Genomic DNA, 23,361 nt, shown 5'->3' with positions numbered 1-23,361 from the left:
CGGCCAGTAAAGCGAGATGAGCGCTGCAACCCCAGAGTCGGCCATGACTGGACCTAATGGTCAGGGGTCCCTTTACCTTTACCTAGCGCTCTGTTAAATCTGTGGCCATTGTGATGTCCTGTTTCAGGGAAGTTTTCTGCTTTAATTAAAATATCAAAATGTGCTTTTGCAGTGTCGCTGTTATCCAAGAGATGGGCTGTTTTAATTGCAGGGCTTTGATCAATTGGGTACATAAACAAATCTTCACTTGTAGCGTTGTCTTCCCTTAATATCATTGGTGTTATTTAATTAAAATGTAAGTGCAGCTCTGTGACGCTAGATCCGTCTGTTAACTCGTTTAATTAGTGATGAGGCAACTTGGTGTAACAGAATGTGATTGCGTAGAGAAGAGATTGGCTTTGTGTGGCCCTCCACTCACAACACTGCTTACAGGGGAGCAACAGTCTCTGTTTGTCTCTGTCCTGGCTTGTGTATGGCAGTCAATTGCCAAGGAGCACATGGCAAAAACTTGAGTGGTGCCTCAGCTGCCGTTCACAGTCAGGTTAGGAGATACCGCCTTGAGGCATGTGGCACAGAACCACATTCCTGACCCTTCAGCCCTTGCTCAGTTCAAGGCATGGTCCCTGTTTTACAATTGCTGGCTGCCCAATTTTTTTACTAACATGCAGTTTCTCAGGGTTAAATAAGTGTGAGGCTCAAATTGACCTTGATCCTAGTTGTAGGTGTATGCCTTATTTTCCAAAATAGAAGTATGTGGCAAGTTTTCCAAAGGAAGCAGCAATGGAATAGGCATGAAAACACTGTTGAAAGGAGGGCACCATAGTAAACGTTCTTCATTTCCGTTATCTAACTGGCTGCAGGGTGTGGAGAGGTCCTGTTCTTAAATACAGTGGACGCTCGGGTTGCGAATGTGATCCGTGCAGGATGCACATTTGCAACCTGCAGTGGCGCATCTGCACACGCGCGGGTTGCGATTCGGCTCTTCTGCGCATGCACAAAGCACGATTTAGCACTTCTGCGCATGTGCGACTGCCAAAACCTGGAAGTAACCCATTCTGGTACTTCCGGGTTTTGGTGCCCCGTAACCCAAAAAAAAACGCAACCTGAAGCGTCTGTAACCCGAGGTATGACTGTATTTGGAAGTAAGATACTTTGCTAATCTACCCAGAGGTTCTCTAGTAGATCCCAGCCCACCTGTGGCCCACCACTGGTCTACATAGAATCATAGAACTGTTGAGTTGGATGGGAACCCAAGTGTCATCTAGCCGAACCCCCGCAAAGCAAGAATCTCAACACATGGTCCCCCATCCAATTGGAAGCCATACCGGACCCTGCTTAGCTTTGCAAATGTGCTAGCAGCTTTATTACTGCACCAATAGGAGGTGGGAAATCATGGGTAAAATAGCAGCATATGGCAAATCCGAGACTGGTTAAAATAGCAGTGAGGTTGTTAAGAGCCTTGATGACCTTATGAGCTGAATTTGGACATCGCTTCATTTGGAATAAATGAAACTGGGAGCGCAATTCTGTAAATGCGTCATCGCTCAAAGTGAGCTTCAGCTCTCAGAACGTAAGCCTCCATCCCTCGCTTCCTTTCCCCCGTTAACCAGAGGGGTGGGTGGGCTCTTATCATCTGGTCCGTGTCCCCCATTGCATGCTTTGCTGAATTGGATATCTTTCTTTATATCCTAGAAACAGGATGAACACCTGCATAATTTTTGCAGATTGCTGGGAGTAGAGCACAGCCAAATGGAGCACTGGCTCTGCCATCGGAAGCTGGTCACCACTTCGGAGACCTATATCAAGAACATGTCTGTCCAGCAGGTTGTGAATGCCAGGAATGCACTGGCCAAGCACATTTATGCCCAGCTGTTCAACTGGATTGTGCAGCACATCAACAAGGCCCTGCACACCACGGTCAAGCAGCATTCGTTTATCGGGGTGCTGGACATTTACGGGTAGGCAGAAAGCTTGTTTTCATTTGCCAGGACAAGGTTTTTGCTGGACGCTTGAGATTGTTTGCATTGCAATTTGCAAAATGGTTAGAGCCATGTGTGCTGATGGGGTGGCCGTATTCTTATCCATGCAGGAAAACATAACACTAATACTTGGCAGAATTTATATAGCACTTTTAAGGAGGGTTACTCAAATGCAAAGGGACGCGGGTGGCACTGTGGGTTAAATCACAGAGCCTAGGGCTTGCTGATCAGAAGGTTGGCGGTTTGAATCCCCACGGTGGGGTGAGCTCCCGTTGCTCAGTCCCTGCTCCTGCCAACCTAGCAGTTCGAAAGCACATCAAAGTGCAAGTAGATAAATAGGTACCGCTCCGGCGGGAAGGTAAACGGCGTTTCCATGCGCTGCTCTGGTTCGCCAGAAGCAGCTTAGTCATGCTGGCCACATGACCCGGAAGCTGTCTGAGGACAAATCCCGGCTCACTTGGCCAGTAAAGCGAGATGAGCACCGCAACCCCAGAGTCATTCACGGCTGGACTAATGGTCAGGGGTCCGTTTACCTTTACCTTTACTCAAATGCAGGCCGAGACTTTTGCTGAGACTATGGAGGAAGTTATTTGCAAAACTGATTGAAAGAGAGGTAGCTCTTTTTATGATGTGAACCGCTCTGAGATCTATGGATAAATGGTGGTTTACAAATTTAATAAATAAACTGCAATTGGGAAACAAGTGCAGACCCCATGTGTCTTCCGTGGCCACAGTTGCAGCCGCAGCTAAATGTCAGTTTGAGAATCACAGCTGTGGAGTACTGGGTACTTTGCATATATAATTTTGCTGCTGCTTACAACAGTCCTGTGAGGTAGTACAGCCCTCTGTTTCCAACAGTGTTAGTCATGTCTTGATTATGTCTTGATTAATGGAGGTTCCAATTGTATCCTTTTAAAAAAAACTAAGCTAGCGGTCAGCACCACATATTGTGGCAATGAGTTCCTTAAGTTAATCATGGTGTGAATAAGTGCTTCCTTTTGTCTGACTTGCCTCTATTGTCAATCATACTTGTTTGGGTGACCCCAAGTCCTGGTTTTATGAGTGCAGAAAGAAAATATTTCTCTGTCCACATCATTCATAATCATATCCTTTTTGTCTCCATGGACCATCTCCCATCATCACTATTTTCCTAAAACAAACAAAAAAACAAACCCAATTTCTTTATCCTTTTGTCACAGAGGAGATGCTCCAATTCTTTGATCAATGGGACAAAACAAAAGAGGTGTGAAAATCGAAGGATTTTTTTTTTTAAGTAACCTAATAAATCCATACAAGTTCTCTTGATTTCAGAGAGAGTTCCCCCTGCCAAGGATGGAGGGTTGACAAGCCAAAAGCTATTAGCGACACAGGAAAAAAGAGAGAGGCATAAGACCAATGCAAAGGAAGAAAAAAGCTTGCCAGTCAGAGACATCTGAGCTGAGAACAGGAATCTGAATTGAAGGCTAATACCCGTGAAAGATTAAGTTAGGCAAGGGGGTGTCTATTAGTGTGAAATTCATTTTCTTCACCCAGCATCTGGTGCTTATGCCTATTTGTCAGAGAAGGGGGTTGGGAATCACTGCCCAAAAAAAAGACAAACTGGGCTAAGTGGCATCGTTTAATTGATCAAAGAGACGCTTCGGTGCAATGAGCTTTGCCAGCAAACGTCAGGAATATGATCTCTTCAGCAAAAGAGCTTTATCTGCTAGGGATGCTGGTGAGAATTAGCGGCTGTCGTCTCTCGTTGTTGCACCTCTCTCTAATGATACGTCTGCATAGACACAAATCGCAGAAGCGAAGCAGTGGAGCCCAGTTGCGTCCCGCTGGCCTCTCCAGAATAACGTAGTTGGCCACTGTAAGAACAGGAAAGCTGGACTAGATGGGCCTTTGGTCTCATCCAGCAGGGCTATCTTATAATAATAATCATTTTCTCATATACCACCCTAAAAAACATCTGGTCCAGGCTGGAATTGTACATTGACAAACTGATGAATCAGTTCCCTGCAGCCTCAGTGATAGTGGCAGGCAACTTAAATGCTAGAATTGGCCAGTCTGACGATGACTTGTATGCTCACTTCCACGAATCGCCTCCCATCTTAGAGGAAGCCCATTCTATACCAATCAGGCACTCAAAAGATAAGGGTTGCAAGTTTGGGTATTTGTCTAACAAGCTGGACCTGGTCATATTGAATGCTTGCATCAAAGGGGAAAAGGATGGGGAATATATTTATTTATATATATATATATATATATATATATATATATATATATATATATATCCCGCCCTCCCCAGCCAAAGCTGGGCTCAGAGTGGCTAACAGTAAAAATAGCACAGTTTACATAAAATCACAGTCAACTAATTGAAATACATTCTAAAACCAATTCAGAATCAAATTAATGGCAACCATTGGGCTAGAGTTCTATGAGGATTACAGAAGGAGGGGGTCAGACTGTGCCTTGGCCAAAGGCCTGGTGAAACAGCTCCATCTTGCAGGCCCTGCGGAAAGATGTCAAGTCCCGCAGGGCCCTAGTCTCTTGTGACAGAGCGTTCCACCAGATCGGGGCCACGGCCGAAAAAGCCCTGGCTCTGGTCGAGGCCAGCCTAACCTCCCTGTGGCCCGGGATCTCCAAGATGTTTTTGTTTGAAGACCATAAGGTCATCTGTGGGACATACCAGGAGAGGCAGTCCCATAGGTATGAGGGTCCTAGGCCATATAGGGCTTTAAAGGTTAAAACCAGCACCTTAAACCTGATCCTGTACTCCAGTGGGAGCCAGTGCAGCTGGTATAGAACCGGGTGAATGTGATCCCGTGGCGAGGATCCCGTAAGGAGTCTCACTGTGGCATTCTGCACCCGCTGGAGTTTCTGGGTCAGTCTCAAGGACAGCCCCACGTAGAGTGAGTTATAGTAATCAAGCCTGGAGGTGACCGTCGTGTGGATCACAGTGGCTAGGTCAGGGCGAGAGAGGTAATACAGCAGCAAACATTAAAAGCTTGCATTCTTATGGCAGAAGGAAAGGGACAGTAAGCTGAGCACAATGGGCCATGGTGAAAATTTATCATGGGCTGCACCGTTGTCATTAGTATGCATGCTTTATTTGCATGCCTTTCATCAAATTAACACAAACAGCATGCAGCCATGGCCTGGTACATGCAGTGAATTTTTACCCACCTCAATTTGTTATATACTGAAATGTATCTTGGGGATATGGCAAGGGATCATACATCATCATGTCCAAAGCTAAGGTTCCAAATGGAAATGCGTGTGGAATTCTCCTGGCGAGAGAGTTTTAATTCATGTTCAGCCATATTTGACACATTTTAGTCGGGCCTAGAACTGCCTCCCAACAGCTAAAAATCTAGAGTCACTTAATCAAAGAATGTGAGAGAGCTTGACAAATTGTAAAATATAATGGAAGGTGATTTTCACTTGAAGACTCTGTTATTATTTTTTAAGTGTAGGATATCCCTGGATTGTGCATTTCAGACTTTCTCTGTGGTTTTCATTGCTTTAGAACTTGTTCAGTCTGCCCTGCAGAAGGTTCCTGAGGGCATCATGCAACTTGAGAAGATACAGGTTGCCCACGCATGTTGTTGTTGTTTAGTCGTTTAGTCGTGTCTGACTCTTCGTGACCCCGTGGACCAGAGCATGCAAGGCCCTCCTGTCTTCCGCTGCCTCCCGCAGTTTGGTCAAACTCATGCTGGTAGCTTCGAGAACACTGTCCCGCCATCTCGTTCTCTGTCGTCCCCTTCTCCTTGTGCCCTCCATCTTTCCCAGCATCAGGGTCTTTTCCAGGGAGTCTTCTCTTCTCATGAGGTGGCCAAAGTATTGGAGCCTCAGCTTCACGACCTGTCCTTCCAGTGAGCACTCAGGGCTGATTTCCTTCAGAATGGAGAGGTTTGATCTTCTTGCAGTCCATGGGACTCTCCAGAGTCTCCTCCAGCACCACAATTCAAAAGCATCAATTCTTCGGCGATCAGCCTTCTTTATGGTCCAGCTCTCTTTATGCCCACACATAGTTCTAATAAAATAACCATGTGCCCAGGAAGTCAAGTAGCCTGGTGAGTTAAGCAGAAGTCTTGAACTAAATTACTTGAGTTTTCCATGGCTGTTTTTCCAGTTTTGAAACCAGAAGTTATAACCCTCAAGCCCCAGGCAAGTAAATTATTAATGCTCTTAATGCTTCTAATGGGCTTGGAAGACAAAAGTTAAGCATATCTTCTGCATAGAAAAACATACACTGCGGACAGTTGGATCTTTTCAAATCTTTGTGGGCAGGCTGATCCTTTGGTTATGGCTTTCCAGCAGAACCGCCAGTGTCTTATTAAACTTACTAGGTGACTTCAGAATGCAAAAATGCCCAACACGCCAGAAAGCTAAAACATTTTGGCAAATTGTACATGTTTTTAAGATTTTGTTTTCATCTTCAATTTGAAATCTCTGTGGCTTTACATTTTTCATGATAAGCAATGCTTCCTTCAGACTTAGTCCAGTACTCATCCTGCCGAATGTTTTGGTTCCCTGGGGAGTGTATAATTGCAGCTTCTGATTTTTTCAGAAATAAAAAGAAAAGAATTCTGTTTTGCAGAAGGTTGGTGTGCTGTAGCTGTTAGTGTTGTGGAGATCTGGGTTCAAATCCCTGCTCAGTCTTGAAACTCCTTGGCTGACTTTGGGCCCAGTCAATCTTTTCTCAGCCTAGCCCTAGTAGCTGTGAGAATGAAATTAGATAAACCCCTGTATACATGGTTTTGTGTTATCTGGAAGAAGACGAGATATAACTATGACTGGATGCATTATTAATTTTTTTAAATTGTCTGTGCTTTGGGTTTCTGTTGAGAAAGAAGAGCCAGACAACAAAGAAGAAGAAAAGGGGAATTAGTAACTTAGGCTTTATAATACCATCTCTCTAGCTTACTTTTAAAAACTCCACAATGTTTCCAGCCTTAGGGTGTTTTCATACATTGTGTTAACAAGTACTCTTGAACCTGTCTCTGGTGTTTTGTGTGTCATGTATGAATTCATAAGGGCATAAGAGCCAAAGTCCCATGTAGTTCAGCATTCTCTTCTCAGACTGGCCAGTCAGATGCCCCCAGTTAACTATTGTGTGAATGGTGTTGTTGTGAATAGTGGGCCCAATCTGGAAGGGGACCCTGGTGTTGGAGAGAGATGGAGCGGGAAGTTTGCACAAGCGAGTTCGTTTTATTCACACATTTTTGTACAATGCCCTCCTCAGTAACGGCAATCCTGCAAGATGGATCGCTGTTACTATCTCAGTATTGCAAATGGGGAAACTGAGGCTGGGAGGTGGTGGGTTGTGTGAAGTGAGGCTAGGACTGGCAACTTCCCATGTTTACAGTTCACACTCAGAAAGAAAAAGTAAAACTCTGTTTTTCACTTAGTTTGTTACCCTGCATATTTGGCAGCCCAGGCTATCCTCATCGGATTACAGCTGATGTGTCATTGCAGGAAATGTTGTTTTGTCCTCCCTGTCAGCGAAATGTGGTGATGGCCACCAATTTAGTTGGCTTTAAAGTGGGATTAGACAAATTCACCAAGGATAAGGCTATCAGTGTCTACTAGTCTTGATGGTTATACTTCCAGGATCAGAGGCAGAATGACCGTGAATACTAATTGCTGTGGAGAAACAGTGGGAGAGAGCCGCTGCCTCCATTTCATTTATCCGTTTATTTTGTGTACTGCCCTTCATCTGAAGATCAGAAGGCAGTTCACAACATTGAAATTACAAAATGTGAACACAAAATACATGCTAAAGCAAAAGCAAACCAATAACCCCTCTCCCACAACACATTTAAAAGGCCTTAGAATATTCTGTCAGCCAAAGGCCTGGTTATAGAGAAACATTTTTGCATCCTTGGGGAGAGCTTTCCACACACAGGGAGCCACCACAGAAAAGGCCCATTCTCATGTTGCCACCCATCGGACTTCTAATGAAGGAGGCACACAAAGAAGGGACTCAGAGGATGATCTTAGGATCTGGGTCAGTTCATATAAGAGGAGGTGGTCCTTGAGGTACTGTAGTCCTGAGCCATTTAAGGCTTTATAGGTCAAAACCAGCACTTTGAATTGGGCCCAGAAACTGTTTGGCAGCCAGTTCAGTCAGGCCAGGATTGGGGTTATATGCTGAAACCGTCTTGCAGCCTGGCTGCCGAATTCTGCACCAGCTGAAGTTTCCAAACCGTCTTCAGAGGCAGCCCTGCATAGAACGCATTGCAGTAGTCTAATGTAGAGACTATCAGAGCTTTGTTGTGTTCATGGTCTTTCCAGAGGCATTGGACATTCTGGAAAATAATAAGCCATATGAGACAGGCCTTTGGTCCACTATCCAGAAGAGCTGCTCTTCTGAAATCTCTGGATCATCCTTCATCATAGGAAAACATCTTGTATTCCGTATTTGTGCCTTCTTTTGTGGAGACAAAGGGACAGTTCATTTCCCAATTTTTAGGCTGCATGCTGAAATCGCAATATCACAAATACATTTTTAACAGCCTAAATCTGAGTCTTTGAGCAGAACTTTCCTTAATCGACCTCAAAATGGGGGGATTGGATTTCCATTGGAGCAGCACACTTACAAACTGTAAAAGTTAATGGTTTTATCTTAAGCCAATGGTTTTATCTTAAGCCTTCAGTTCTCTTGCTCTGTTAGAGTTAAGCTGTTATATATGACAATAGAGGAGCTCTTAATCTGATAAAATCGGGGAAATTGGGGGACATTTTTAACCGAATGCCGCCTGTATTAAATAACAAGATTGCAGAGGCTGGAGAGTTACAAATGCAGCCCTTAAAAAATGACAACAAAAATACATTTTAAGCCCTTTATCTTTATGGTCCAGTGGAAGTGTTCTGCCTTAGCTGCCTTTTTATCTTCTCAAAAGCTTTATTAATTGAATAGAAAGAAGCTCATGTTTTCGCCTTCTTTCCCAGCAATAAATACAGAGGGAGGGAGGGAGACAGCGACAGAGAGAAAGGTGGTGCTTATTTAGATGTTTAGGGCATTCAGAACATAAGAGCCGTATTGGATCAGGCCAATGACCCTTGTAGCCCAGAATCCTGTTCTCACATTTGGCCAACAAGATGCCTTTGGGAAACCCGCCGGCAGGATTCAAACACAAGAGCCCTCTCACCTCCTGTTTGTTTCCAACAACTGGGATTCAGAGGCAGTAGAGGAAGTACCTTCAGGAAGGAGGGGTGTGTGTGTGTGAGAGAGAGAGAGAGAGAGAGAGAGAGGGAGGGAGGGAGGGAGGGAGAGGGAGGGAAGCACAGTGGGGGCCTCATATTCCCAGAGTGGCCCTTGCTAAAGCAAACAGTCCAATTGGTCAACGTCTAAAAGATATCGAGCATCAGAACAACCTGGCCGCTATAAGGAAATTCTGCCCTTGGTATGTTCAGTTTCCACCTCTCCATTTTGATTCTCTGGCCCCCATATCTGCACAAACTTATTATCCCAAAATACAGACGTGCTTTTACACTTGCAAGACTGGATGTTTTGCCATCTGCGGTACTTGAGGGTCGATTCCAAAAGATCCCGCCTGAGAAACGTCTTTGCCCCTGTGGAGATGGTAGCACCGAAACAGCGGCACACGTCCTCCTGTCCTGTACTCTCTACAAAGACCTGAGGAACGAGATCATCACCCCACTAGTACTAACCATCCCAGGGCGCTCAACCACTGCCACAATATCAGATCAAAATGAGCGGATAACAGCAAAGTTTGCTAGGTTCATAGCAGGGGCAATCAGAATAAGGGCCACTAACTGACGGCTGATTCAGGACTTTAAATTGTGCTCTTACATCAAATTTCCTTTTCTGTGTATACGGTAATGTTTTACTGTTGCAATGGCCATTAGCTGTTGTGAATAAAGTTTTATCTATCTATCTATCTATCTATCTATCTATCTATCTATCTATCTATCTTCCTAGGGTGGCTTCCCAAAAAATAAAAATCAAACGATTAAAATGTAACTACAAATTCAGATTTTAGAAATGGTTTTGTGTAGCCTTGACCTGAGAATGTTGTTTCGGTCTGCAGGTTTGAAACTTTCGAAGTGAACAGCTTTGAACAATTCTGCATCAACTATGCCAATGAAAAGCTCCAGCAGCAGTTCAACTCGGTAATTTGGGTTTATAGTTTTTTATTTTTCTACAGTGACATTGTCTGGAAATGTGGTGAAGAGGGATAGATAGAAAAGCAAATATTTTTTAATATGTGTAAAAGATGACAAGGGGGTCTCCAACCACATTACATTTTTAACACACAACAGGCTTTCCCCCCCTTTCTTTCAGTTGAGGTTATTTTGTTTTCACTGAAAACAGGATGTATTATTTATCATGTTAGAATTACAGACGAGCCCTCAGTATTCATGGTGGGACTATAATCTTTTGCATGCTTGCTTAAAGTAATGGTCCATTGGTTTCAGTGGGGCTTACTCCTGTGAGGAAGAGTAGCCTGTGTCTAAATTGTAGCTGAAAATGTATTTAATAATCTCCCTGATTCAGAGACTGCATGTATTTGTTTTATTTATTTATTTTTTAAAAAATCATATACCCCTGTATCATAAATATATATCACAGTGGTTTGTAATAGGAGGGCTCTCTGAGTTCCCAACCATCTAATGTCTTGACTAATAAAAGTTTTCCCATCCTATTTTTTTAATATAAAAAAAACAAGTTTTTCCAGCCTTGCTGAATGTGGACACTACAAAATATACATTTAAGAGAAGAAATGGTGTTTATGTTCTGTCAGCCCTTCTCCCCCCCCCAAAAAAGCAGGTAATACTTCTTCACTTTCCCCTTCCCCTCCCCCATAACAAATGAAATACAGGTGAAGAAAGCAAGGAACACCCTCCCCAAAAACAGGTAACACCCCCCTTGCCCTAGCCAAACAATTTCTAAAAAGCAAAAACCAAAACTAACCAGTCATTGTCCTATGGAATTAGAAATGACCATGAAATTATCATTTCACTGAAACGTTATTGGTGCAACTTTGTAAAGTTTCAGTGAAACTGTTTCCCCCAGTGCTAACTTGCATCTTTACATTTGTAGGAAAAGATGCAAGCTTCTTCTCTCTCCTGCATCAGGCAGCGAGAGAGGGAGAGCAGTGCATATGCTGGACCTCTCCGTTGGCTGTTGCTGAAAGACCAGCAAATTCGGGCCCCTCCAATTTCCCCCCGTTCCTGCCAATGGCTGCAAGATCTTTGTATCTAAGAATTAGTGCCAGAGCTTGCTTTTTGTTCCTCCTCCCTCCCAGTCCCCTTTCCTTTTCTGTTGTGTCTCTTAGGCAGGTGCTGTTGTTCCACTGCTATTCGAAAGCCACTTGGCGAGCCTTTTTCAGATGCAGAGGAGAATAAAAATGCCTGCTGCTACTACTAATAATGGTGATCCTCAGGTGCCGCTTTCCCAGTCAGCCTAGATTTAAAAGAGGCAGGGAAAGAATGAGTTGGAAGGGACCCTAAGGGTCATCTAGTTCAACCCCCTGCAATGCAGGAATATGGAGTTATCCCATGTGGGGATTGAACCTGCAACCTTGGTGTTATCACAGCACTTTACACACAGCACTTACCTGTGGGGAAGAAAGCAACACGACTGTGCTTCTGGTTTCACTCTCAATGCCCATTTTTGCACAGGCCCCATGCCTTGGGTGTCTGTCCCAGTGTGTGACCATTTGAGAATCAGACATTTGGAATAATAATAATAATAATAATAATAATAATAATAATAATAATTTTATTTATACCCCACCCGTCCCAGTTCAAAAACTGGGCTCAGGGCGGCTAACAACAAATATAAAACACTTTAAAACACTTAATTATAAGAGTAGCATTAAACACAGTATAAAAACATGAATAACAATAAAATTCAAAAATAAAAAATCAATTAGATAATCCCCAGGGCTAGCTGGCTGAATTTAAAGCAGGCATTAAATCTAGAGAGTGACTAGGCATCTACTTACTGTCTGGGCTTTGAAAAAATAAAATAAAATCCCAGTAGGCCCTTGAGAACGTTCCTTCATTTATCATCAGATTAGTTTTTCCTAAATCCAGACGGACCTTTACTGTCTTTTCATTGCAGCATGTGTTTAAGCTGGAGCAGGAGGAATATATGAAGGAGCAGATCCCTTGGACACTTATAGATTTTTACGACAACCAGCCATGCATAGACCTTATTGAAGCCAAGCTCGGTATCTTTGACTTGCTGGATGAAGAATGCAAGGTAAGAAGAGCCAGAATCGTTCTTGGTCACCCTCCATTTATACGAGTGTCACGATAAGCAATAAGCTTTAAAGGCTTTTGAAAATTCTGCCTTTGCTGCTCCTATAATCCTCCGCTTAGCAGAGCAGAGCTGTGGCAGCCCCATCCTTTTGCTACCTGACTTACCTGCCACACAGTTTGCTTGCTTGCTTGTTTTATGAAGGCAGACCTGTATGGGGAAGTTTTAAATGTTTGTTGTTCTATTGTGTTTTTAATATTTTGTTGGGAACCGCCCAGAGTGGCTGGGGAAACCCAGTCGGATGATTGGCAATAACAATATAGTTGTACCTTGGTTGACGAATGGAATCCGTTCCGGAAGTCCGTTCGACTTCCAAAACGTTCATGAACCAAGGCGCAGCTTCCGATTGGCTGATTGGGCCCGGAAACAGTGCCAACAGCCAAAACAGACGTTCGGGTTCCAAAGAAGGTTTGCAAACCAGAACACTCACTTCCGGGTTTGCGGCGTTCGGGAGCCAAAACGTTCAAGTCGCAAGGCGTTTGTCAACCAAGGTACAATTGGAAGAAGAAGAGGAAGAAGAGGAAGAAGAAGTCTATGAACATGACTAAGTATAGGTCCAACTGAAAATGTATGACAGTAATTAGCCCTGGACGCGGGTGGCGCTGTGGGTTAAACCACAGAGCCTTGGGCTTGCTGATCACTGGGTCAGTGGTTTGAATCCCCACAATGGGGTGAGCTCCCTTTGCTCGATCCCTGCTCCTGCAAACCTAGCAGTTTGAAAGCACGTCAAAGTGCAAGTAGATAAATAGGTACCGCTCCGGCGGGAAGGTAAACGGCGTTTCCGTGCGCTGCTCTGGTTCGCCAGAAGCAGCTTAGTCATGCTGGCCATATGACCCGGAAGCTGTACGCCGGCTCCCTCGGCCAATAAAGCAAGATGAGCGCCGCAACCCCAGAGTCGGCCAATGGTCAGGGGTCCCTTTACCTTTTACCTTACTCCTTTGAAATTAGTTACGGGTTTTTTTGGCTGTTGGCCGTGCCTGGAAGCAGGATAGCACTTTAGGATTCCAGAAACAGACACGGGGTGTGGGGAAGCAGGGGAGTGAGCAGAACCTGCATAAAGAATAAATTGTGCAAAAGTCCATTCTTGTCAAATCCTCACATTTTAAGGATGCCGTGAGTAAACAAAGTTGGCATTATCTTGATTGCATGGCAAAATTTTGTGGAAAAGCCTCTTCAAAAATAAACTTTGTTACTCAGTACAATAATTAAACAGAAGATAAAATAGGTCGTTTGAGGTGTGTGGGATTGTGATACAGAGAAGCAAAGGCTGTCAAAACAAAAAACAAAAAATTCCTTCCAGTAGCACCTTAAAGACCAACTAAGTTAGTTCTTGGTATGAGCTTTCGTGTGCATGCACACTTCTTCAGATACAAGGCTGTCAAGTTACTGCTGAAATGCGTGTTTTCCGCCTAGGTGTATATCTGCTTTGAGTAATTAAGACACTAAGCGCTTTAAACTTTAAAAAGCTATTGTCTTTTAGTGCTGAGCTTTCTTGTTTTGCAACCTGAATGAATCAACTTTGTGCTTCATTTCTGCATAAATATTTGTTTACTGTTTTCTCAAGCGCTAGTAGCATTGCTGTAAGAGGTGATAATGGTGCAATAAAAGTTGTAAGGAAAATGTTGGGGTAAATATAAAAGTAAAACGCTTAAAACGTTTTATTCTCAAGCCACGAAAAGCCTGACCAATACAAGTGTCCCGGTTTGCCATCAAAGATGCTTACCTATTTGGTATGTTACTGGAGTGCTAGCATGTTTTGATGAGGTCTCAGTTCAGTCTCTTAACTACCTGCAACTAGGAATGGACAGATCAGCCAATATCTGGTCCGTACAAGTTTTGCATGTGTTAGAACCATAGACTTGCAGAGCTGGAAGGGGCCCTGAAGGTTGTCTACTCAAGTACAACCCCCTGCAATGCAGGAATCTCAACTAGATCATACATGACAGACGGCTGCCCAACCTCTGCAGTGGTTAGAGGGCTGGACTAGGATCTGAAAGATCAGGGTTCAAATCACCTATCAGTCAGGCTCATTGGGTGACCTTAAGCGGTCAGTCTTTTATAGCCTACCTCGCAATGTTGTTGTAAGGATAACATGGTGAAAGGGAGAGCCATGCAGGTAGCCTTGAGATCCTTGGAGGAGAAGTGAGATATACATGTCCAAAACAGTTGTCTGCAGGGGTTTTGTCCTTGGGTAAATTTTACCAGAAAAAATACACTAATCCAGCTTGTACCAACTTGGGGCCTCCCAGATGTTTTGAACTACAGCTTCCATCAGCTAATGGGAGTTGTAGTTGAAGACATCTGAGGAGTCACAGGTAAGTGAAGGCTGGATTAGTGCAAGTGGTACTGATCGTGTCATCGTCGTGTATCACAAACTGCTGTAATCGTATCATCGCTGCAGAACGAACTGGCAGTGCAAATCTCCATTCAGAACTGCCTCAACCCTAACAACATTTTGTAATATCAGCATAAGGCATGTGCTTTTATGCTGAATATTGACGTGTTTCTGTCTTAACACCTCTCACTTCCCTCGCTTTCTTTCTTTAAGGTCCCTAAGGGAACAGATCAGAACTGGGCTCAGAAGCTGTACGATCGCCATGGCAGCAGCCAGCACTTCCAGAAGCCTCGCATGTCAAACATCTCCTTTATAGTTGTGCACTTTGCAGATAAGGTAATAGGAGCGGCTGGAGAGGGTGCTGCATTCGGCTGCGTTCTGTGTGGCGATGGGCTGAGTGTGGTTTGTGGCAGCTGCTGAGCATGTGTTTACTTTCCTCTTTATCTTCAAATGCTCAGGCTAGTCTAGAATCATAGAATTGTAGAGTTGGAAAGAACCCCAAGGGCCCAGCCACCTCCAATACAGGAATGAACTGAAAGTCTGCATTTGGGGTAGGATGGGAGCTCCAGCTCCAGCTGCTTCATTCAGTTGCATCATGGTGAGAGCCACTATGGTATAGCAGAACTCCCTCTCTTTGGAACTCCCTGCCTAGGGACACTAGGCAGACACCTTTGCTGTACTCTTTTCAGCACCTCCTAAAAAAGGTTTTTGCTTTTTCAAACAGAAAGTCGGCATGAATTTCAGTCTGGTTTTATTGTTGATTTTAATTACATTTGAAGGTTATAGATGGTTGTTTTTCAGCTTTGTTTTACTGGTAATTTCGTTGTTGCATTCTGAAACAGGCAGGCACTGTGGATTTTAAAGCTGTCATTTTTAATTACTACCTTTGGATGTACAGTTATACCTCGGGTTACAGACGCTTCGGGTTGCATGATTTCGGGTTGTGTACCATGCCGAACCTCGAAGTACCGGAATGGGTTACTTCCAGTTTTCAGTGCTTGCACATGTGCAGAAGCGCTAAATCACACTTTGCATATGTGCAGAGGCGCTGAATCGCAACCCCCGCGTGCGCAGCTGCGGTGCTGCGGGTTGAAAACGTGCTTCCCGCACGGATCACGTTCGCAACCCGAGCGTCCACTGTAGTCTTATCAGATTTTATGCTGGTAGCTGCCCTGGGCACCCTTCAAGGAGGAAGGTGGGATATAAGTTTAATAAACAAACGAACAGACCAGGAAACAGGTAGGGCAGTTTTTAACAGCAGATTCGAGTACCTCACTTCTTAGAAATGACTCTTAATTCATGCCAGATGGTTAAATTATAGGATCAGGGCCCCAAAACAGTTGGCAACCCTTTTCTAACTCTCCAGTCAACCTTGAAGCTGCCTCAGTATGCTTGGACAGGGTTCACCATCTCAGCCTAATGTACCTTGCCATCTCCCCCTTGATTCTCTTGTGTGCATTTCAAGTTATAATAATATCAGACTCTAAAAGGAACAGCTGCGAGGATGGGTGGAGAGAACCTGCATACACAGTCTCTCTCCCACACTAGTGCCAAGTCATGTTCAGTTAAATGGGACAGCAGCTTGATGGATGAGAGAAGCAATGGCCTAGGTGTTCACTGAGTAAGGCCCATCACTCTGGTCTGCTGCGATGGATACCTGGCGGCCTAGATGCAGTGCCATAATTATGTATTGATTGGTTAGAGCGGTGGATACAAATCAGAGAAAAATAGTCTGGAGCTTCTGCTATCACATGCGTTTAACAGCTCTTTGTTAAAGTTGACTGTCCTTCTTTGAAGGACACTTGGCCTTCTTAATGTCCCTCTGAGCCTTCATTTCCATGGCTCTCAGACTGCACATGGAAGGTACCGTATTTTTTTGCTCCATATGACACACTTTTTTCCTCCTATAAAGTAAGGAGAAATGTGAGTGTGTCTTATGGAGTGAATGGCGCTGCGCAGAGAGGTAGAGCTGTGCAGCGCCCCTTCAGCCACGCACCTGCCTGGAAGCCGGAGGAGGAACAGAAGGGTCTCCTTCTGTTCCTTCTCCAGCTTTGCTTGAAGGGGCGCTGCGCAGTTCTCCCTCTCTGCGCCGCCTCTCCTTCGCAGGAGAGGCGCTGCACAGAGAGGGAGAACTGCGCAGCACTGCTTCAGCGACGCTCCTGCCCTGGCTTCTGCCTTAGCTGCGCGCAGCCTCTTCGGGCAGGGGGAGCCTTCATCCCGCTGCCCTGAAGAGGCTTGGCGCGGTTATCCCAGAAGCCAGAACAGCCACACGGTATCCCAGAAGCCAGATCCCTCTTGCTGTTCTGGCTTCTGGAATTCAAAATATTTTTTTTCTTGTTTTCCTTTCCCCCAAACTGGGTGCGTCTTATAATCTGGTGCATCCTAGAGAACAAAAAATACGGTATACCTGTTTAGTTCCAGCTGGGGGAATCTGAGCAAAAGAGGCACATTAGTTGGGGCTGATCTCCTACGTACTCCCCTTCCCCCTCGTTCTTCATTCCTCAGTCCAGCTTTGGTTCTGGAAGTGATACCAGTTAGAGTAGATGTGCTTGTGAGCAAAAAACACAGTGGGAAAGTCAGTGTCAGGTGCAGAAAGGCTCCAACTTCCTATATTTGTCTGTCCGTTTTAGTCACAAAATGTAGACCTCCACTGCCAATTTTCATTGGATCATTGGGGCACACACAGATTTAAGTAAATGGATCTACTGCTGTTGCATGTTTGGATCTAATTTAGAAGGGTTCTGGGATTTTTGATAGGGAGAGGTAAGTGTGAAAAGGGTTCCATAGAGTGAAAATTTAAAAATTATGCAATTTTTCATAGTAACGATCCTTGAAAAGAAGTCTGAGATACTTTATGGACTATTATTGCTCAATCTGTGATATCAAAAATATTGAGGTGAGATTCTAGGAGATGCTTCTAGCCTGCGAGTTTTAAAGATCTATTTCTCAATCTTTAAGATCTGCTTCTTAAAAGCTTGGAGACTAAGCTCAGAGCAAATAAGCATATTTTATGGGCCTCAATTAACATGTACGGTTTGCATGTGTTTTGAAAAGGAAATGAAAAGCAATTTCCAGAGAGGTCTCTAAATGTTGTTGATTATCCTTATAATTAGCTCTCTGTTAACGACTGATTTCCTCAGAGGTCTGGTTCTGGTTTCCTTGATGCCGACTTGAGAGAGATTTTTATACTTTCCTTATTTGTTGGTTCAGACTGAAATGTGCTTTCTGCCTTAAGCTTCGAGGATAGATGGGAAAGAGCTAGAATTATTTGCCACAACAACAATAACCACCCCACTGTAAATTTCACTAGGTAACTTTTGTCCAGCCTTCTGCCTTAAACTAAGCTATTATCTGGGGAATGATTTTCTCTGTAAGTTTATGCCATAAGAACTTCAGAGGCTTAAAAGTCTCAAGAGCACAGTTGGCTTATATTCGGGAAACATCTGCTCTATATAGCTCTTGTTTGTGCATTATTCCGTAGATTCATGTTAAAATCCTGACTTTTCTAAGTTGCTGGTTTTCAGAATCGCTGAGATACTGGAAGCAGAAAGGCAAGGAAGAAGATGGCCGGCAGTGTTTTGTGTGTGTGTATATATGTGTGGGTCAACTCAGACTGAATTTGGGAAGTCACAAACCAATCACTTGAGGATTCCATCATGGGCTTAGATAAGATTCAGGATGCCACCAAAAACAATGTTTTTGAAACCTTGTGGCTCATCTCTGTGTCTGAAAAAATGTCTGGGTGGTTTTTTGTTAGGATAATCTACATTCAGAATCTTAACTCTTCTCCCGCACCTTCTGTGTTTCCCTGCGTCCTAGGTGGAGTACCAGTGTGATGGATTTCTGGAGAAAAACAGAGACACTGTACATGAAGAACAGATCAATATACTGAAGGCCAGCAAGGTAAACTCTGAGATACCAGGGGGCGGAATAAACTTAAAGTTGACATTCCAGCATTACTCACGGTTCCTGCTTAGTCTCCTCTTCTTGCTTCCCATCCTTAATGATTCGCTTAAGATTGAATTGTGGAGAAGAAGTGTCCATCTTGGTTTCATTAAAATAGTGCAAGGTATCATTGGCATACTACAATCTGCAAGAATCCTCATGGGGGTAGAGAGCTCTTGAAGAGCTCACAGTGACCAATATTAGCTGATCCCTGGCCCCAAGGCAGCCAAGGGATGTACATTAACATTCTAGTTGGTACTCTTGCCTCCTGAGGTGTGGGTTCCTTGCTGCAGCTAGATCCTTCTGTGTTTAGCCTTCGGTTGTTGATACTTTACGTGGGGTGATCCTTGTATATGTGGGCAAAACAATTCAAATTCTCAGTCCATCGTGCTGGGTGTCCCTCCAACCAGCCCTGCCTGATTCGATTGGCCTTGGCCATCATGGGGCAACACTCTCAAGGAGCACTGCGTTGCACCTCCTCAGATGGCAGGTGGAAGAAACCACCAGTAGCTTTCCCAGTGGTGGTAACCAGTGGAAACCCCAGTAAGGGGGCATTTCAGAAGGATGGAATGGAGCCAAACTGGCACAGGATCACTGCCACAGGGCTCTAGAAGCAACAATGACTTCGCGACTCCATCAAGCTCTTCGCTGCTGGCCAGTGGTCCTCAATCTTTTTTCCCTGGGCCACACTTTCAGAATGAAAATTTGCTTGTGCCACACTGAATTTTTTTACTGGTAAGAAATGCATTGGAAAACAGAAAGATATGACTCCTAGCAGGGCTTGATTTATAATGCAGAACGCAACTGCTTTATAATACGATCATGGGACTTCCAGAAAGTATAAAACAAAACAGCTACATAAGGACGCAAATCCATCCCAAAATATAATTATAAGTGAGCCTCTTAAGTATGTATATAAATTCAATAAAGGGTGTGAGTTTGCAGTATTACTTGATGTTCTTGCTCTCATTTTGAAAAGATAACTATCCATATTCTATATACACTGTATTTTTTTAAAAAAATGATACTGCTTAAACCCCTATGGCTACAGTTAGAATTAAACATTTGTGTGCGTGTGTGTGTGTGTGTGTACACACATGTGCAAAAACTGCAAAACTCAGCAGTTCAAAGCAAGATTGCAACCAAACACCCTAGTGAGCCACAAGCCATGTGTAGTAAGCCTCTGCATATTTTCCCTCTTTTGCAAATAGATTCCCCCCCCAAAGGAGGACATGAGTCAAATGCTTATCCCCTAGAGCAGTGGTTCTCAACCTTGAGTCCCCAGATGTTTTCGGCCTACAACTCCCATGAGCCCTAGCTCACAGGACCAGTGGTCAGGGATAATGGGAGTTGTAGGCCAAAAAAAGTTGTAGGGACGCGGGTGGCGCTGTGGGTAAAAGCCTCAGTGCCTAGGGCTTGCCGATCGAAAGGTCGGCGGTTTGAATCCCCGCGGCGGGGTGCACTCCCACTGCTCGGTCCCAGCGCCTGTCAACCTAGCAGTTCGAAAGCACCCCCGGGTGCAAGTAGATAAATAGGGACCGCTTACCAGCGGGAAGGTAAACGGCGTTCCGTGTGCTGCGCTGGCTCGCCAGATGCAGCTTGTCACGCTGGCCACGTGACCCGGAAGTGTCCTCGGACAGCACTGGCCCCCGGCCTCTTAAGCGAGATGGGCGCGCAATCCCAGAGTCGGACACGACTGGCCCGTACGGGCAGGGGTACCTTTACCTTTACCTTTTAGGCCAAAAACATCTGGGGACCCAAGGTTGAGAAAGGCTGCCCTAGAGGTATGTGCTCCCCTTTCATCTGTTTTCAGTGGCTGTTCTCCCCAGAGAAATTCAAGGGCGAAAGTCCAACCAGAACTCCTGGAAAATCAGCCAGACTGGGAGGGAGGGCGGGAGGCAGCAGCAGGGGCAGCGACAAGGCAGACTGCATGGAGCAGATAACACAGTTTAAATGGCAGGTTAATTTCACTTCATTGTTAGGATTCAGGTGCTCCGAGCCAGAGGAGCAGGGAGCAGATAAAAAGAGCCCAAGAAGGAACACCAAAACGTTGGTGCGATATTGTGAACAAGATTCTATTCCAGTTAGCGGTGTGCGAGTTAAACAAAAACCTTTCTTGCAGTCTTGCAGCTTCTGGCTGGACAGATTTATTACTGTTACTATGAGCTGTGGTGAACATCTTTCTCCTGCGCACAAAACAGTGGCACTTGCCCAGATCCTGCTTCTGTAGGTGTATTAGTACAGATGGAATGAAGGGAGGAGAGGAAGGCTTTTTGCAGATAAAGGAGCCTTTCTTGCAGATAAACTATGGGCCCTGTTTGGTCCTTTCAAGAAGCAAATCAGTACAGGAGAGATGTTTGCTCTATTGCAGGAGAGAAAAGGACTTTTTTAAAAAAGTTACTATCCTAAACATACTGGGTGGAATTCAGAGTCACGCTATTTCAAAGGTTCCATCTCTGCAAGCATTGCAATGTGCCAAATAGAACAATCCTCACTGATCACTGCAGATGGTGTCAGCAGCCACGAAATTAAAAGACGCCTGCTTCTTGGGAGAAACGCAATGACAAACCTTGACAGCATCTTAAAAAGCAGAGACATCACCTTGCCAACAAAGGTCCGTATAGTTAAAGCTATGGTTTTCCCAGTAGTGATGTATGGAAGTGAGAGCTGGACCATAAAGAAGGCTGATCGCCGAAGAATTGATGCTTTTGAATTCTGGTGCTGGAGGAGACTCTTGAGAGTCCCATGGACTGCAAGAAGATCAAACCTATCTATTTTGAAGGAAATCAGCCCTGAGTGCTCACTGGAAGGACAGATCGTGAAGCTGAGGCTCCAATACTTTGGTCACCTCATGAGAAGAGAAGACTCCCTGGAAAAGACCCTGATGTTGGGAAAGATGGAGGGCCCAAGGAGAAGGGGACGGCAGAGGACGAGATGGTTTGACAGTGTTCTCGAAGCTACCAGCATGAGTCTGACCAAACTGCGGGAGGCAGTGGAAGACAGGAGTGCCTGGCGTGCTCTGGTCCATGGGGTCACGAAGAGTCGGACACGACTAAACGACTAAACAACAGCAACACTTTCAATTGTCCTGCTTTTCCCCATCTGAGCACACAGCACAAAAATTGCAGTAAAACATCTCTGAAACACTCCCCCCACCCCACCCTCGGAAATAGCCAGGCGTGCCACAATAGGGAGTAAGTTAAGGGTGAAGAGAAGCTGTTCTGTGTTGCGGCCGAGAGCTGCTTTCTGGCACCACAATCTATTGCTCTTGTTTTGAAATAATACTTGCGATGCAAGGGGCCTTGGCGTGCTTGAGCGCGAACATCTCTTTCTTGTCAAAAGTGTTCATGTTCATGTAGAAGACGTGCACCTTGCGATGCTCCTGGGGGAGAAAATCCTTGGCGTTGTTTTTTTCCGCTGGTCTCAAATTCGCGCCTGGTTGTTCGTTATGGGAAAGCTGTGTGTCGCTTCCACAGTTATCTGGCTGCTGCCCTGCATGTGTTGCCCCAAAGGGGAGAAGGAACAGAAATGTCAGAAGAGTCCCTGAATAGCAGCATAAATTCTTTACTAACATAGAATTGTAGAATCACAGAATTGTAGAGTTGGAAGGGACCACCGGGGTCATTTAGTCCTTCAATGCAGGAATCTTTTCGCCGAACATGGGGTTCAAACCGACGACCCTGAGATTAAGAGTCTCATGCTCTACTGACTCAGCTATCCCTCAGATAACAGGAAGCTTCACCTAGTCCAGCTTTCTGATTCCACAGTGGCCAATCACATGCTCCTATGAAACCCACAAGGAGAGCAATTTGTTGATGTTTAGTCGTTTAGTTGTGTCCGACTCTTCGTGACCCCATGGACCAGAGCACGCCAGGCCCTCCTGTCTTTCACTGCCTCCCGCAGTTTGGTCAAACTCATGCTGGTAGCTATGAGAACACTATCCAACCATCTCGTCCTCTGTCGTCCCCTTCTCCTTTTGCCCTCCATCTTTCCCAACATCAGGGTCTTTTCCAGGGAGTCTTCTCTTCTCATGAGGTGGCCAAAGTCTTGGAGCCTCAGCTTCACGATCTGTCTTCCTCCCAATGTTATTCCCCAGTATACTGCCTCTGATGTTGTCAGTAATATATCCATTGTTACCAGTCACCACTGACAGACGTCCTCCATCAATTCATAGTACATCTTGTGGCAGTAGCAAATTCCATAGTTTGAACTATGGGCTTTCTATTCTGAACTATGTGCTGTTTTAACTATTTGCTCTGTTACTCTTTCACGAGGTGAGAAGCTAGAACTCAGGGCTCCCTCACAACGGCCCTGTCAGGTAGGTGAGGCTGAGAGATAGTGACCATGTCCTGTTGCTAGACCTCCCTAGCTTATCTGAAGCTGTTAGCCCAAGAGAAGCTTGCTGGAGGCAGGAGATAGGCAGACAAAAGGATTCTGTGGGCGGCTGTGATTAAAATAAAGCCCAGCAAGCATAAAACAAACACAGAGTCCTGCGTCAGGCCAGATGATGATAATACCATGCAAACAGATCCTTCCCTCAGTGGGATTTTGGCAGATATGCAAACAAGGTTCGGTTAATTAATCTCCAAGAGGAACTGACGGAAAATTACAGTCCCGTCTTAATAAAGGCAGTGCAAAGGAGATTCTGCTTTTGAAGTTCCTTGTAGTTCTGATATGCATCTTGGGTCAGTGTTTTGAAATGGGGCTAATGGCATTTTCTTTTGTGACAGAAGTGCTGTGAGGTAGAGAGGTTTGGGGGGGGGGGCGTGTCTGGGCTGTGCTTGCTGAAAGTAAGTTCTTCTAAATTATCTTCAATGTGT

General features: G+C 44.8%; 1 protein-coding gene across 5 annotated transcripts in view; it reads left to right on the top strand.

Annotated features, from left to right (window-relative positions):
- The window catches only part of MYO5B (myosin VB), a 291,515-nt gene that overhangs the window by 174,585 nt on the left and 93,569 nt on the right, over positions 1-23,361 (top strand). For all 5 annotated transcript variants that reach the window (XM_053408482.1, XM_053408479.1, XM_053408481.1 and 2 more), the window contains exons 10-14: positions 1,693-1,958; positions 10,025-10,106; positions 12,064-12,204; positions 14,810-14,932; positions 18,416-18,499. In XM_053408482.1, coding sequence (XP_053264457.1) covers positions 1,693-1,958; positions 10,025-10,106; positions 12,064-12,204; positions 14,810-14,932; positions 18,416-18,499 — 696 coding nt within the window. The remainder of the gene's footprint in view (positions 1-1,692; positions 1,959-10,024; positions 10,107-12,063; positions 12,205-14,809; positions 14,933-18,415; positions 18,500-23,361) is intronic.

This window comes from Podarcis raffonei, chromosome 11 (assembly GCF_027172205.1).
Source record: "Podarcis raffonei isolate rPodRaf1 chromosome 11, rPodRaf1.pri, whole genome shotgun sequence".
NCBI classification, from domain to species: domain Eukaryota; kingdom Metazoa; phylum Chordata; class Lepidosauria; order Squamata; family Lacertidae; genus Podarcis; species Podarcis raffonei.
Note: the sequence above shows the minus strand (reverse complement) of the source record. Positions and strands in the feature narration are given on the sequence as shown.